Raw genomic sequence first — 17,801 nt, forward strand, 5'->3', positions numbered from 1 at the left:
CATGAGAGATTTCTATGTTGACAACGGTCTTGCAAGTGTTGAAAGCACTGAAGACGACATTCAGCTTGCCAGAGAAGCTCATGAACTCTGCCACAGGTGGTCTATGTCTGCACAAGTTTGTGTTGAATGACAGTGATGTCCTGGAGAGCATACCACCCTCTGAACAGGCAACAAATGTAAGGAATGTGGATCTCTCATTCAATGATCTACCGCTTGAGAGAGCACTGAGGATACAATGGGATGTGGATTCTGACCATTCGCAGCTTTGTGTCAGCCTAAAGGATCAGCATGCAACACGCCGTGGCATTGTGTCTCAAGAACACATTTATGCTGAGTTGAGCGTTTTATTCACAAGAGCTTCTCTGTGGATAATACAGTATGTAAAGTTTATGTGGGGTGCCACCTGTAAAATTCTTGCTTTTCGTTCTTACTTCCCCCCAGCATTGCTACAGCACCATCTGTACACAGACCGATGCACTCAACCCAAGACGGCTCCTCTTCTTTTAGTTTGTTGTCAGGTTTAGTGAAAATGTCCTCACCTGTGTACTTTGCCTCCAGCGGGACACAAAACAGCATCTTCTCGTTAAGTTTTCCATCAAAACTATATCTGACGAAAACAAGCAGATTGGCAGAGTCTGACTCATCCAAGGATTCGTTGAACTGCAAAGCATACTTCTCTTGCTTCACTCTTTCAATCAGCTGACACTTTCTGTCCTGGGCCATGTCCACGATGCATCGGGATATTGTTAATAAAGCATTCTGTATGGATTGTGGTCCAGTGTAGCACCATGCATTTATCAAATCACACTGTAAACACAAGTTTTATTTTGGTTGTGGTTCGTGCTTTGTATGAAACAAAAACTTGAGATCAGCACAAATGAAACAAGTGTTTGTCCAGATCTCCCCTCCCCTCTTAGTTACTTATTATACACTGGATTTCACCTGCATTGAAATGAAACAATGTTTTACAAATGTAACTTTTCCACACCTTAATTATGTTTTATCATTAACTGTTTACCAGTAACTTCTGTCAGTTTTTGTTTTTTGTTCAATTCTTCCATCACTTAACAGAACTTCCTTTTCGCTGTCATATCCCAGTGTTTTACCAATGTGCCTTTTCACCAATGAATGCAAAAAAATGTAACTTTCAAGATGGAAAAAATATTGTATTTGTAATCATTGAAATGCTTGCTCAAATAAGTAAACTATTCTTTAAGTTCATTATTAAATGTTTGGAGTAATAGTCCACATACATTTTATCTTCAAAATAGTGATGCTACCAGAGAGGAAAACAAAAAATAGTTGCCATGTAAACTGAAAATGTTGCTTGTTTATATGTTGTTTGACACAAAATAGAACTGGACAAAAGAAGAGGAAGTAGTTGTAGGAAAATTCGGCTGAAATAAACCCATTTTCAGGAATGACACTGCATTTAAATTGCAGCAATAAATTCAAAGTACAGTGTTATTATGCTGTTATGCAAACCTAATGTCTCAAATAACTGTGCTATAAAAGTACTGTGTAAAGGAATAAATTACACAAATTATAGACTATTTTTTCCATTGTGCTTTTACAGCTGCTACCAGTATGTGACAGATAACAGGTGTATACACTTTTAGTCTGTTAGTCTTTTACTATTTTTAAATTGTAAGTCGTGCACCAGAAATGCCACACCTAGAAATTTGACAGAAATGTATTGACCTATCTGTGTGAGACTGTGTGACATCTGGGTGGATCCATCACAAGTCAAAACGGACTTTTAATGCATGAAAACCTTATGCTGATAGAAAAAATATGTTTATTAGGCATACAACCTTTTCACAGTCTCACTTCGGTCTTCATCTATTTCCTAGTAGTAGGATTCAAAAGTCACATTTCTGAGGCTAAATACTGTCTAAATTTAATGATCAAAGAAAAGGAGAAGTAAAAATGAAAGCGGTTGAGGAAGAAATGACACCAAACACTGCTATGCTGTTTTGTCATTTTATCAATACCAGTCTAAAGGCCTGTTGACAGATTATTGAATTGAGCAAACAATTCAGGTATTTTACTGTACATCCTACTTGATATACAGACACACAAACGCTGGGTGTCACATAACCTCCTTGGCGGAGGTAATAAGAGGAGGGAACAATAAGCACTGGTAAATTCCTGTGAGATAGCACCCTCTAGTGCTGCATGTAATGCAGTCTAGCTTCTGCAGAACTAGCCTAGCTTAGCTAGACTGTATTCCCGTTATACAGGAATACGGTCTAGCCCTCCTCCATTGACACATTTTGACAGGTTTTCAAGCTCCGAGCAGATCAGACCGAACCAATCAGAGCACCGGAGGCGGGAGTTAACGATGCGTCATCTTCAGGACCGAGTTGGCGACCGCAACAGAGCGAGGTTTCTCTCGTGCGCTTTCCTTTGTTTTGCACGGGCTGAATTTGTCCTTAAAAATCTCAACAAGAAGCAGCTCTTAAAGCTTTTCTTTTTAGAAAGGATGTATTTTTAATTCCGGCATGCTGTACGATAGAATGCGTAATGCTGCCCTCCACTGTTGAAAGGGAGAGCTTCGATTTTCCTCAGGACCCCTGTACGGCGAAGGAAGCTGTTAAAACTACAAAACATCATGGCGGAAAGGCAATTGTTAGGTCGCTTAGTGTTTGCGTCACACATATGTTGCGCTGATCGGCTCTCTCCAATTCAAGCTGTGATCAGTAGTCCCGCCTCTGGGCTAGATTTGGTTCAATGGAGCAGTTCCAGACTGACTTTATGTGTATTTGTAATACACAATATAAAGGCTGTCTGGTCCCCAGGCAACTGCAGAACAACCTCACACATTTTGACTCACTGCTGCCCACTGATGCTGGTTTCTACCTATAGTTTCCAGCTTGAGCTATTTTCTCAGCTGTAAAAATTTACAGTGGGTACGGAAAGTATTCAGACCCTTTGAAATGTTTCACTGTCTGTGTCATTGCAGCCATTTGCCAAAATCAAAAAAGTTCATTTTATTTCTCATTAATATACACTCAGCACCCCATCTTGACAGAAAAAAACTGAAATGTAGAAATTTTTGCAAATTTATTAAAAAAGAAAAACTGAAATCGTTGGTTTAGCATATTGGCATACAGAAACAAAAATCTAAAGTTTCAAGAATGATTTCAAAATAAAGAATTTCACAAAAGAAAACGGCACCTGCCAAACACAAAGTCACAACAGTCAATACCGAGTATGGCCTCCATTTGCTTCGATGCAGGCAGCAATCCGTCGGCGCATGCTTTGGACCAGGCTTCTGATTGTGGGTTGGGAACAGCCCATACATCTGGCTACATCACTGTAGCTCAAACCGGCCTCCACCATACCCAGTGCCCGGAGACGTTGCTCATGTGATAGATGCGGCATGATGCTGTTCACTGGACTAACAATGGTGGCCTTTTTTGGGCCTTTATATAGGCCTTCAAAACCCATTCTCAAATTGTGCAGATACTCACTGAGTATTGCTCGGTGTGTATTTGGTTCACTTTTGCAAAGTGACCAACCCATGTGCAATGAATCATGAAAAATGAAAACTCATCATTATCTCAACTACCAGGGCACTAGATCATCAGTAAATCCACAATGAATAATTACAACACCCCTACAAGTAGAATTCTGTGTACATTTCTACCTCAAAGTTTCTATTGACTGTCAGTATACATACAATAATTCATTTTTCTTCACTGTGGTACTTTCTAATTTTTGTATGGTTCATGTCAGCATCAGCAGAACTGACACTGAGATTCCTGGCCGATTGAGTTATTCCACCTGCCTGACAAGTTGCACCCTGAGTGTGTAAAGTAATGGTTTCCCCTTTAGAACCTTCTTTACAGTCCATGGGAATGAGCTCATGTGGACCTGTAGGGTTTTTGGTGGTGATAAACCTCTACAATTCGGATGAACCAAACAACATTAACGGCAAAGCATGATGGCACCATAGAAAGCAGCCGAACAGCAGGAGGTTTTGCTCCAGAGCTCCAGCTTTGACTAGTTTTCATGTACAAAATAGAGCTCATCACTTTTTCACACTTTTGAAGGCTGGATGACACAAGAACTGAGTCAATGCTCAGTGACTTTTAGCTGCCAGCACAACCAAAGATACATCACATGTAGGCAGCACATTTTTGGAATGGAAGCTTTGTGTGGATCAAATGTTCAGACTTTTTACAGCAAAAAAATTAACATTTGTCATATCAATGCAGCTGCCACAAAACAGCAATATATCAAAAGCTTAATAATTTGACATAAACTATGTAGTCACAACTTTATTAAACCATTAACATTTCTACACTGTTGGTTTTCATTCTGAAGTGAATAATTAAAAAGTCACCAATTCAAGCAAACAATCATAAGCTACACACATACAGTTGTATTAAAACAGCAGCAACTTCAACATTCTGAGCTTCTGTTAAACCACATGAGGAAGAAAAACATTAATATTTTAAGGTGCAGGTTAAAAGAGTCTAAACATAGCATTTTTTTATTTGGACATATTCTGTTAAAAATCTTATCCAAACTTAGAAATCTTCTGTTATTTACAATGTTGTAGTTGGAAATGATGAAGATGAAGAACAGGAGAATCAAGGCAGACTGCACAAATGCACATTTCTGTGTATGAAGAAGAACCACTGACATATTTTCATTGTGCATTTCTTGATTATCTGCAGGACAAAATAAAGACAAGACAAGTGAATGGATTGAAGTAAAGAGAAGCTGAGGGGATTAACTGGATACTGTGATTGGTGGTCAGGAGCCAAAACTTACTTTTAAAAGGAAAGATGATCACTGTGTTTATTTAGTATTTTCATACTCCACAATAGTGTTCACATAAATATTGTCTTGTTCTAGGAGAAAATAGAGTTGTTTTTGTATGTTTGGTAATTCAGTATTTATAATCATGATTCTTCACTTTTTCTGCATCACTATTAATCTGTGTCCAGTGTCTATTCAACGTATTCTCCAAACTTGGAAGTTTTCTCTGTCAGATTTATTTTTTCAACATTGATTCATGCTCAGTTCAATCTTGGTCAGCTTTTTTGACGTTAAAGTACATTATTTCAGGTTATTGAGAGGCATAAGTCAGGGGATGAATATGGCACATGCATCTTTGCTGGGTCAGAGTTAAGAACTGAGTACCTGTGACTGTTGAGAAGGAGTTTCAAGCTTCAGTGACTAAGATTGGAGAGACTGTGCACATAACAACTGCAGCCTGTTCTTGTACAGTAACAGTGTTTCTCAGTCGCTTTGGTTCATTTCTCAGATCAGAATTGAAATTCTCAAAACTACTTGTTCAATCTTCACATCATTGTGTCACTTGTGCAGATCAAAAAAGCAGTTTCTCATTTCTTTGAACACGCTGCAAATGCTCTGGTACATCCATGCAAATGATTATGTACAATTCTCTGCTGTTTCCTACTTTATCAATTGCTTATGTCATGTTGATCAAAATGTATTATCATGGGACTCTGTTGAATAGTCTCACCTCCCACTACATTTAGGCATTAATTCATTGTATAAGTCTTTACATGAAAAATGGTTGAACAAGTTGTCATAATATGTGAAGCATGTTTCTATAAATTTCCATTAGACTTTTTTTTCTAAATCTGTCCTAAATTGGTAAATTGCTCCCAGCTGAATCTTGACTTCCTCTGACAAAGGGAAATGAAGGGTTGAGGTTTTCTGAAATTGGTCAAAGACGCAAGAGAAGATATTTGTGATGTGGATGAGAATTTGTGGCCTAACAGACAGGAACATCAGGAGGTGTAGGAAGACACCTAAGGAGATTGTTCTGTGTTCACATTTCTACTTTTGTTTCTTGTTTTTTCTTTGGGCTTTGCAATGCTGTTTTCCTTTCTGTATCACAATGATGTGGTTTGTCAACAACTTACAATACAAACAGTAAAAGAATAAATGTGAATCTTGTCCAGTCTCTTGCAATCAATCTCCCAAATACACTAAGTTGTAATTTATAATTCACATTAACTGTCATCAAAACTTTAACCATAGTTTACATCAGAGCATCCCTCCAGAGTACACTGCTTTAATGACAGCATGACTCAGCAATTTTACTGTCTTATCCACACACAACGACACAAGGACTTGTCACTCTGATGACACTGACATGTTCATGGACACAGGTATTTACTTTTGAGAGATGAACGAAGGATTTTGAACAAGAGACTGGCTTTTGCAGGCAACCCATGGTGTTTTGCTATTTGTACAAATTGTTTTGAGAAATGCGCTTACTATTTTCCAAATGTTGAGGATGATTCGAGAAATGTACCAAAGTGACTGAGAAAAACTTTAAAGCATTATCAGAGAGTAGCAAAGAGAAAATCACTATTAATAAAAACTCAGATTAAACAAGCAAGCTGAGATCTAGAACATAGGAGATAGCAGTTAGTTACTAAATGTTTTTGGAACTTTGGTTTTTGAGTTTGATTAGCATTTGTTGTCAGGGAGCAGTCAGTCTTTGTTTGGGCAGAACATTTCCTGGTTTCATTCTCTGAATTTCAAAATAAAATATACAGAATATATCCCCTTTGCGCCCCACAAGTCGTGTCCTTTTCCACGGTGTAAGCTGATCCGTTCCAACCCCACAGTGTTTGAAATAGCATCCCCATAGAGAACAACAGATGTCGTTCCCTCTATTGTTACGTGGCTGAAAATCTGAAAGGGGAACAGGAATTTAACCAAAAGCTTTTACACAGAGACTGAAGCAAGATGAGATATAGAACATAGAAGATAGCAGTTACTTGGTAAATGCAGAGTCACTCTCAGTCTTTAAAAAAACATGAAAAACCCAGCTCTTCACTGAACACCTTTGCACTTAACAGAAAGTTAAAAAACAAAATCCTAGTAAATCCGCACTGCCTGCAGACACCACGGTCCTGTGATCACACTTGAACTTGTTCTATGGCACTCATCCAGGTTGTTTTCTCCTGACAAGATCCTTGCTTGTGTTGCATCTACTCTCAGATGTACGTCACTTTTGATAAGTGTCTGCTATTTGTTTTGAAGATTCTTGTCAAAAAATCCATTTTGAGGGGTGCAAGGTTTAATATCGTATAACTGGCAAAAATATTCATAAAAACTAATAAATTGTGGGCGCTCAGATGGTACAACTGGCTGAGAGGGCGACCCATGAACGCAGTGGCTGGGGTTTGATTCCAGCTCACGGCCCTTCACTTCAGGTTCTTCTCCTTGCTTTCCTGTCTGTGTCTACTTACCAATCAAACAACGACCAAAAAAAAATAACTTTAATAATTGAACACTAATAACTGAAATTGAAATTGACCATGATTCAATGTTGAAAAGCAACACAAAGGTAAAACTTTCCAGGGAGGTGACTGCTTTAAACAGGACACTGCATTTATATGACAGTCAAAGTACAGGGTATGAATACGTACCTGTCACAGAAGTCTGAAGTTTCTTTTTTGTCCTAAATATTAGAAACGGAGCATTAAAATCTAAGTCCAAAATTATTAACATAATTTTTACTTTGACTTTCATAACTACTGTAATGACAAAGGTGTAACTCGAGATATGATTTATCAGTTTAGTATTTTAAATGGCAACAACAAAATTTTGTATAGATTTCAGTGTCATTGACCAAAAACAGATAAGATTTAGATTTGGTTGTGAAGTCACAATTAGAACCACACAGAATGTACTGTACACTCCCACACTTGCAAAAGTAGCCACCTGGCTAGTCCTCCTTTGAGATATGTCAACCTTTGCTGTTTAACTATAGGTTGTGGTCATTTCTTTGAGTGTTCATTTGCTTGGTTATATTTCAAAGCTATTTCCCACTTACTTCTTTACATAAATGTAGAACCCTCCACCAACAGCTCCAGCAATGACGACACAACATGCAATTACTATTCCAGCGATGCAGCCAGCAGAGCAACCTGATGATTCACCTGAGAAAATATAAATTCAAAAACTGTTTATTGCTCAATTTAAGAAAAAAACAGACTCTTGCATCTTCTTCAAGTAAGTGTCACTAATTTGAGATACCGTCAGCAGAGATCATTCAGTGCAGGCAAACACTTCAGTGATGTCGTTCCCTCTATCATCATGCATCCATAATGAGGGCCATAACACCTCTTAACTCCATCTTAACGAGTACGGTGTGAGCTGATGGCCAAGATGGCAGCTGTTCCTGACTCAATTGATTGCATCAATGTGTAATGTCATGGCATGTGTCGAGGAAAAAAGTAATGCTAACACTGACATGCAGGCGTAAACTAACCGTGACGTCACCCGTTGGTTTCAATGCCGAGAAAATGAAGCCCGGATTTTGCTACTTTCTGGTCGCCGTTTTGGATTTTTTGGAGCCAGTGACGTAAAAAGCGTCATCAAACAGACTGGACTGGAGAGCAACTAGGGGCAGGATTGGCTGAGGACTCTCTTATCTCACCCACATTTTACCGCAGAGGCTTCTGTTGCTGTCTATCAAGTATAGCCACGCCCCCTGGCTCTGCCAACTTTAACGATTTATTTAAAATTCAGTATTGATTTATTTTAAGATCGGCCACCTGATCTCTCATTTTGACCATGAAAACTTACGGGAAAAAAATCCTGAGCTGTAGAACATCAGTCTATCAAATTTTATTTTTTCCAAAAATGAATTGGGGTCTATGGAGAAAAAGCTTTTTGGAGCCAACCCTAGCGGACGGCGTGATATTGCAAGTTTTTGACACTTCCGGGTTGGCTTCAATTCTGGAGCCAGATGCTACGTCCACTTTATATACAGTCTATGCCGACATGACATGCTTTGTTTAGTATAGGGTGAATGTCAAAGCTGAAGCTTTTAGGGTGCATGTATATCATGCAAGTTAAAGATGATGCTCACTGAAACTCACAGCTGATGGAGAGGTTAATGGGACTGCTGGTTTCATTACTGACAGGGTTAAACACCTGACCCGTAAATGGTCCCTGGTCATCACGGATCACATTCACTACAGTCAAAGTGGAGCCCCCATCATTGACCTGAACTCTGGCATTTTCTGGAATATTCTAATTTTTCTTTAGTCAGAGGAAAGACAGCAAGGTTCCAGAGGAGGTACAGAAGAGACTGACAGGAAGAAAAAACAAAACAAACAAAAAAAACCCCACAGAATATATCTCCTTTGTGCCACACCGTTGAACTCATCCAGGTCTCCTGAAGTCACTACAATGTTGGTTACGTGTTTTAAGTAACAAACATTGTCTTTTTTTTTTTTTTTTACTTGCCGTCAACATAAGAAAAAAAAACATTATTTAGTATTTGGGAGGAATGTAAACAGTGTGAACTTATCCCATTTGTGTGGGATAAACATTAATTGTTTGTTTGAGGCATAACTGAGTGATTAGAATACATGAATAGTTTTTCCTTTGTGGTGTGTCTGTTTACAGGAAAACACATGCATTGTTGCAGCTGTTTGACCCACAGCTCGGTGAACATCTACATCAGATATATCTTTTGTCCATTCGGTTAACTTTTCACAAATGTTTATCACAATTTTTTTAAACAAAAAAAAACATTTTTTCATTTGCTAAGTATAATAAATAAAAGCATAAATTATGTTTTTCAAATCCATATTTCTTCATACAAAAGATTTTTTTTACACTTACCCAGTACAGATATAGCACTAGGCTCAGATGTTTCAATTCTCATGGTTTTGTTATTGAAGGTCTGACAGCTGTAGTTTCCAGCATTGTTCATCTGAATGTTTGTCAGGATGAGCTCTGGTTCTGTGTGAAGCAGACTTTCTCCATTTAGAAACCACAGAAACTGGGCAGGAGGTCGAGAATCAGTTGAGCAGAACAATCTGACGTCTGACCCTTCTGCAAAGTATTCTTCTGGTGGTGATAGCAGTAAGTTTGTGTTTTCTGGACCAACTGAACATGGAGGAAACAGCAAGAAGAAGCAAAGTTATTAACTTGAAAAGCTACATTGCATATGACATACAACTTGACTCATTGTGAAGTCTCATGTTGAAACTGTTCCGTGTACACGACTACATTACTGTGCAACAAGTTACAAAAAAACGACCATGTAATGTCATTTTTAAAAAGAAAAAATAACAAAGGCTGAGCAGCATCTGATTTGGATGATGTAGTTTCTGATGGTGTGGAACTGAATCCCAATAGGTAGAAAAACAAGTTTTTAAAGTTTTCACTAACGTCTGTGAATAATCTAAACTACCTCTGTAGTTTGCATGCAGATGTTAGATACTGAACAGAAAGATTAAAAACTCACAGCTGACCATGATGTTTACAGGATCACTGATGCCATTACTGACAGGATTGAACACATGACACCTGAATGGTTGCTGGTCATATCGAGTCACGTTGACTATTGTCAAAGTGGAGCCTCCATCAGTGAGATGAACTCTGTCACTGGCTGTAACCTCAGAGGTGTCGTTCAGCCAGAGGAAAGAAATGGAGGATCCAGAGGAGGAGCAGGACAGTTTAACAGAAGTGAATTCAACCACGTCTGCACTTTTGGGAAGTACTGCTACATTGGAGACTGGCTCTGTGGATGAAAAAACATGGTTTTACATTTTCCATCATTTAACAAACAGGCAGAAAAACATTACAATGATCAGAAAGGAATTCTACCTAAACAAGCTAAATATTTGTGTGAACCTACTTATTGATAATGATGCATAGACCAAATAAAATAACAGCAGATAAAATCCTGAAAACAGCTATTGTACAACAGTGGTCAACAATATTTATCTTTAAATTACTGCCCAACCATCATGTATCTACTCTCCAGTTTCCACTTGATGTGACTCAACAAGACTGATGTAAAATAAACTTTAAATTTACTTTCAGTTGTTTTCACACCATATTTGAGAAGCAATAATTGAACTATAAGATTCTCAGTCTCTTCTCTATGGTGGTGGTCAGGTCTCACTTGAAAACAAATGCTGTTCAATTCTATTCAGAAGGTGTTTGAAGTTTGCTGATATTTCAAACACATTTCTCACACAATCTTCAGCAAACTGGAATAAATCTGTAAAGGTAGGATTTGTTGTCAGACTGTTGCATTGAATTACATTATTACAGGTTCAGATAATAACAGTAATAAAATGACAGATCTGTTCCATGTATTTTTGTACATTGTTGACAGAACTGTAGTTTTACAGAAGTCATATTTGAAGAGATAAATATATTTTACAATCACATTGGCAGTCAAGTGAAATTTTCCATTTTTTAATCATGATACACAATTTTTAAGACATATTAAATAATATTATGTTACTATTTTTAAATTTTTCAAAAAAGTACGTATTTTTTTGGATGAGGCAAAATGAATCATTTGTAGGTGGATCTCAACACTTGTTCACCATATATGTTCAGTGTGGTGCGTCCTGATAAAATGTCTCCAACAGCTGGTATAATGTTAACGTTGTACTCTCCACTGTCAGCATCAGTCAGGGTCCTGAGTTCCAGAAATCCAGTAGAAAGGAATAGGGTTATCCTGTCTTCATACTCTGGTGGAGTTGTGTTTCCGCCAGCATGTGAGGTTATTATATTATTATTTAAACCAAAAGACCAGCTCACAGATACAAATGGTGTTTCTGTTGGAGTCAGTGATGTAGAGAACAGGAACGTCCCGTCAACAGCTGCATTCAGAGGACCATCTGGCAACACACCAGCACCCTCAGTTAGACCTGAAAGAGACACTTTTTGGTTTAAGAGGAAACTCAATAAGTATTTTTTCTTAAACATCTGCTGTGTGTAGCAACTTTTCTGTAGCTGACAAGTGCAGATGTCTGTTGACACCAGTAACAAGAAACCACTGTATAAATTTGAAATGGGTGTTAATGAATTTTTTATCAGGTTGTCAAAGGGTCTCACATTTGCTGCACTCAAAATCCTCTCAAATGTTTTCTAAATTTTTGAGATGCAGATGTGTTGTCAGTTCTTTGTTTCAATTTTGAATATCTTTGCTATGAAACATGTACCTACAGTTTGTTGTTCTCATTTATTCTCTTTATACTGCAGACTTTACAATCCTGAGACACTCTGAGCACAGAAAATCATAGATAGCTATTTGTGAAACCTAATGACTCAGAAAGATCAAAAGATACTTGATATTTGCTTTAGAAGCAGAATTGTTAATCAGACATAAGAGTTCCAATATCTAGATAAGAGGAAAGAGAAACATAAACTTCCTGATTTTAACATTGCTTTGAAGTATTTTTTTTGTCATGCTCATATAATCCATAGATCAAATGTTTAATCTTACATAATAAACATTCCCTCAATGACTTCACAATAAAGAATGTATGTTGACATATTTAATTTTTTTGTTTGTGTTTTTCAAAACAAGTGAAAAATGTTTTAATCTCTTGAATCAACATGTAAGAGCTCACCTGAGATCGATCCGAGAATAATGATGCTGATCACAACCTTTTCCATTTAAACTTAAATATCACAAAGTCCAAGAAACAAAAAGTGGTTTGTCTTTGACTCCCTGACTTTCCCTTTACTGATTTCAGTCTATGAATGTCTGTTCTAAAATCCAGAGGTATGAGGAAGTAGACTTGCTTCTCCAAAACTGCCTGAGCTTGTTAATCATTACTAACATGTTGTTAAACTTCCATTCTCTAATGTCATGTCTCATGTCACATCCACCAAAGACGGATGACACTGTATGAAATATATTTACGGAACATTCTTCAATGTTGCTTGCACAAACTCGTTTTTGCCACAGGAGGGAGACGTCCTGCACTTCCTGACTGCAGGTGATCAGGCATCAGGCTGCTCTCATGACTTAGTCATTTCTTAACACCAAATGTAGGCAGAGATTCACTCAACATAATCAGTCACCAGGTTGACAGGAGATTCGAAGGTTTCATTGTCCACAACAACACCCCTCAGGGAGGTTGATCAATGGCTCAGTTACCACTACTTTTCATCGTCTTCGTGGCTTTTACAGGTAAGAGTCTCACATTTAAGAGTGTTCAGTAGAACTTTTAGTGCAGTGCTGTGCATACTATTATTGGTTTGTTTGTCAGACTTTAGTTTAATTATGAAGAGCAGCAAAACTGAAGAGTTTTGCTGAACTGAACACTGGAAAACATACGACAGCAGTTATTTTGACAGTGAGTGAACCAGGGGTTAGACGCCCCTTGAAGAACAATGTAATTTAAAAACTATATATTTTGAATATCAAGAGGTATGCTTATGTAGACTTTTATCTAGGGCAATGAACTCAGATTCCTCCTTGGAAAAAACTACTGGAAAACAAAATGTCAGAAGGAAGAAGAGCTCTGACATTCGTGTTAATCGGTAAATACTTGATTATCCATTAACTTCGTTTTCAAATGTTAACCTTGTTCTTACTTTAACTGCACTGGTAGCCTCCATAACAAATACAGACATGTTTTTCTTTCAGCTTTATTATTGTCAGTTAATTTCAAACTGATGAATGAAACACAAATCTCAGCTGGAGATTACAGATGATGTCTTTTATGGTATGAATTTGTCATAGTAATTTAAATATTGCAATTTAAGCCCTGCAAAATGATATAAAGCACAATTTGACCTGAGTGAAATAGGATTAAAGCTCACACCATGAAGATAGTCATATGAACAGGATAGCTAAGATAAAACATGTGGCTCCATTAAAGAAGAGACAGAACTTTAATATCAAAACTCATAGAAGACAAAAGTCAGTGAAATCAGGAAACCAACCAAAATGACATAAAGCAGTTTGATCAAAAGAAAGAAAGCCACAAGTAGAGATAAAGGCAAATTAAAAATGTCAGGCCTTTATTGGGACAGAATTTAATGTGGAACATGAAAATGTTTCAGAGCCTGGATGCAAAAACTGAAAATACCTTCTTCAGCTGCATGGTGGTAAACAGTAATGCTAATCTTTCTAAAATTCACAGTTGGTCTTTGTTTTATGTGAAGGTGATTTTTTAGTTGTCTCTTTCAGGTCTAACTGAGGGTGCTGGTGTGTTGCCAGATGGTCCTCTGAATGCAACTGTTGACGGGATGTTCCTGTTCAATACATCACTGACTCCAACAGAAACACCATTTGTGTCTGTGGGCTGGTCTTTTGGTTTAAATCCTATAATATCCTTGCATGCTGGGGGAAACACAACATCACCAGAGTATGAAGACAGGATAACCCTATTCCCATCTACTGGATCTCTGGAGCTCAGGAACCTGACTGATGCTGACAGTGGAGAGTACAACGTGAACATTATACCAGCTGCTGGAAACGCTTTATCAGGACGCACCACACTGAACATATATGGTGAGCAAGAGATGAGATCCACCTACAAATAATTACTTGTATCTCTTCAAAATTAAAAAAAACATTCATTTTTTAAAATCAAACAGTAACATAATACTACATCATTCATAGACATATTATAATAAAGTTTATTGGGGACTTCATCTGTTATTCTTCGTAAAATTATATTGTGTAAATTATGGGTGCAGTTATCCAGTCTGAGAAATGAAACATCTTACAATTTCTTTTATCATGACTGAAGTATAAACAATTTCACTTGACTGCCAATGTGATTGTAACATATATGTATTTCTCCTAATATGACTTCTGTCTGAGCTACAGTTCTATCAACAAAATATACAGATCTGTCATTTAATTACTGCTAATAGATAGATAGACAGACTGACAGAGAGAGAGAGAAGCTTTGTTGTCATAATGCAAAATACTGACACATAATGACGCATAGCACAGTGCAACTAGTAGCTAGTAGTGGTGCATGCAGACTGCAGACATGTTTAAAACAGTGAACATGATACATGATGGTTGGACAGTAATTTAAAGTTAAATATTTTTACCACTGTTGTACAATAGCTGTTTTCAGGATTTTAACTGCTGTTATTTTATTTGTTTTATGCATCATTAAACAATAAGTAGGATCATACAAACATTTAGCTTGTTTGGGTAAAATTCCTTTCTGATCATTGTAATGTTTTTCTGCCTGTTTGTTAAATGATGGAAAATGTAAAACCATGTTTTTTTCATCCACAGAGCCAGTCTCCAATGTATCAGTATTTCCCAAAAGTGCAGACGTGGTTGAATTCACTTCTGTTAGTCTGTCCTGCTCCTCCTTTGGATCCTCCATTTCTTTCCTCTGGCTGAACGACACCTCTGAGGTTACAGCCAGTGACAGAGTTCATCTCACTGATGGAGGCTCCACTTTGACAATAGTCAATGTGACTCGCTATGACCAGCAACCATTCAGGTGTCGTGTGTTCAATCCTGTCAGTAATGGCACCAGTGAGCCTGTAAACATCATGGTCAGCTGTGAGTTTTTAATCTCTCTGTTCAGTATCTGACATCTGCATGCAAACTTCAGAGGTAGTTTAGATTATTCACAGAGGTTAGTGAAAACTTTAAAAACATGCTTTTCGACCTATTGGGATTCAGTTCCACACCATCAGAAACTACATCATCCAAATCAGATGCTGCTCAGCATTTGTTTAAAAGAAAAGATCTTTCCTTGTAGTTTTTGTAGACTTGTTGCACAGTAATGTAGTCGTGTACACGGAACAGTTTCAGCATGAGACTTCACAGTGAGTCAAGCTGTATGTCAAATGCAATTTTGTTTTTCAAGTCAATAACTTTGCTTCTTCTTGCATTTCCTCCATGTTCAGTTGGTCCAGAAAATACAAACTTACTGCTATCACCACCAGAAGAATACTTTGCAGAAGGGTCAGACGTCAGATTGATCTGCTCAACTGAGTCTAGACCTCCTGCCCAGTTTCTGTGGTTTCTAAATGGAGAAAGTCTGCGTCACACAGAGCAAGAGCTCAACCTGACAAACATTCAGATGAACAACACTGGAAACTACAGATGTCAGGCCTTCAATAATAAAACCATGAGACATGAAACATCTGAGTCTAAAGCTATATCTGTACTGGGTAAGTGTGACCAAAGTTTTTGTCTATAAAACAATGTGGTTAAAAAGACATGATTTACAGTGGGTGCAGAAAGTATTCAGACCCCTTGAAATTTTTCACTCTCTGTGTCATTGCAGCCATTTGCCAAAATCAAAAAAGTTCATTTTATTTCTCATTAATGTACACTCAGCACCCCATCTTGACAGATAAAAACAGAAATGCAGAAATGTTTGCAAATTTATTAAACAAGAAAAACTGAAATATCACATGGTCAGAAGTATTCAGACCCTTTGCAGCGACATTCATATTTAACTCACATCCTGTACATTTCTTCTGATCCTCCTCGAGATGGTTCTGCTTCTTTGTTGGAGTCCAGCTGTGTTTAATTAAACTGACTGGACTTGGTTAGGAAAGGCACACACCTGTCTATATAAGACCTTACAGCTCACAGTGCATGTCAGAGCAAATGAGAATCATGAGGTGGAAGGAACTGCCCAAGGAGCTCAGAGACAGAACTGTGGCAAGGCACAGATCTGGCCAAGGTTACAAAAGAATTTCTGCAGCACTCAAGGTTCCTCAGACCACAGTGGCCTCCATAATCCTCAAATGGAAGAAGTTTGGGACGACCACAACTCTTCCTAGACCTGGCCGTCCAGCCAAACGGAGCAATCGAGGGAGAAGAGCCTTGGTGAGAGAGGTAAAGAAGAACCCAAAGATCACTGTGGCTGAGCTCCAGAGATGCAGTCGGGAGATAGGAAACACAGCTGGACTCCAATAAAGAAGCAGAACCATCTCGAGGAGGATCAGAAGAAATGGACAGCATGTGAGTTAAATATGAATGTCGCTGCAAAGGGTCTGAATACTTCTGACCATGTGATATTTCACTTTTTCTTTTTTAATAAATTTGCAAAAATTTATTCATTTCTGTTTTTTTCTGTCAAGATGGGGTGCTGAATGTACATTAATGAGAAATAAAATGAACTTTTTTGATTTTGGCAGCCTGATGCTGTGAGAGGGTGGAAGTGAACCCCGGAACTGAGATTCCGAGGGCGGGGTGCGGGGGGCACATAAACCGGCCACGCCAGTATGGATCTTTTCCTATTGCACATTTTTCTGTCAGTTTGGGCCTCTTAGTTGCACTAACACGGATATTTCGCCCTCCCTAACAGGTATTTTTGTAAAGGGATAAATATATGAAGGTTTTCCTAAATATGCCCTGCAAACCGGTGTTGTAGAATTTTCACACTCCCCGGAAAAATCTGACGCCCCCTTCGCGTGAACGCGCGCGACTTACGTTTCACTCTGTGTCCACTTAAAGGGTTTTCTGTTGTACCTTTACTGTTTTTGCTGTTGTTTTCTACAGGTTTTCGGGTTAAATGTGATTAAGTACCGGACTGCAGACAAGTTTTCCTGTTAAATATGATTAGGTGACATGTTTCTCCTCCTCTTCTCACCCTAAACGGCATCATGTCTCATGTCACATACACCAAAAATGGATGACACTGTATGAAATATATTTACAGAACATTTGTCTCCTGTCCTCTTGTTTTGGGAACTTCAGAGTCAGTCCTCTTCTATCCCTTGTATGCTATTAAATCATCAACATCTGGGCAATAAAGTAAAGAAATCTAACTTTTAAATCTAGCACAAACACCTCTAGCACAAAAAGAAATCAAGTCAACAACATTTTTTATACACTCATTCAAACCTGAGCCCATTCACTCATCATTTTCCTGATGTTAGACATTAAGACATTTTCAAAATGAATGAATCCTTTGACATGCATTTATGATTGTGTTCTGCTTTGTTTTCTACTGACCTGTTAAATTTGTACCTTCTTCTGGGTTGCTTGCACAAACTCGTTTTTGCCACAGGAGGGAGACGTCCTGCAC

General features: G+C 38.0%; 1 protein-coding gene across 1 annotated transcript in view; it reads left to right on the forward strand.

Annotated features, from left to right (window-relative positions):
- Positions 1 to 17,801, forward strand: part of LOC110959469 (carcinoembryonic antigen-related cell adhesion molecule 5-like) — a 51,619-nt gene that overhangs the window by 27,695 nt on the left and 6,123 nt on the right. Inside the window, 1 exon segment of the mRNA XM_051956390.1 lies at positions 15,044 to 15,251. Coding sequence (XP_051812350.1) covers positions 15,044 to 15,251 — 208 coding nt within the window.

The sequence above is a fragment of the Acanthochromis polyacanthus genome, chromosome 12 (assembly GCF_021347895.1).
Source record: "Acanthochromis polyacanthus isolate Apoly-LR-REF ecotype Palm Island chromosome 12, KAUST_Apoly_ChrSc, whole genome shotgun sequence".
Classification (NCBI taxonomy): Eukaryota; Metazoa; Chordata; class Actinopteri; family Pomacentridae; genus Acanthochromis; species Acanthochromis polyacanthus.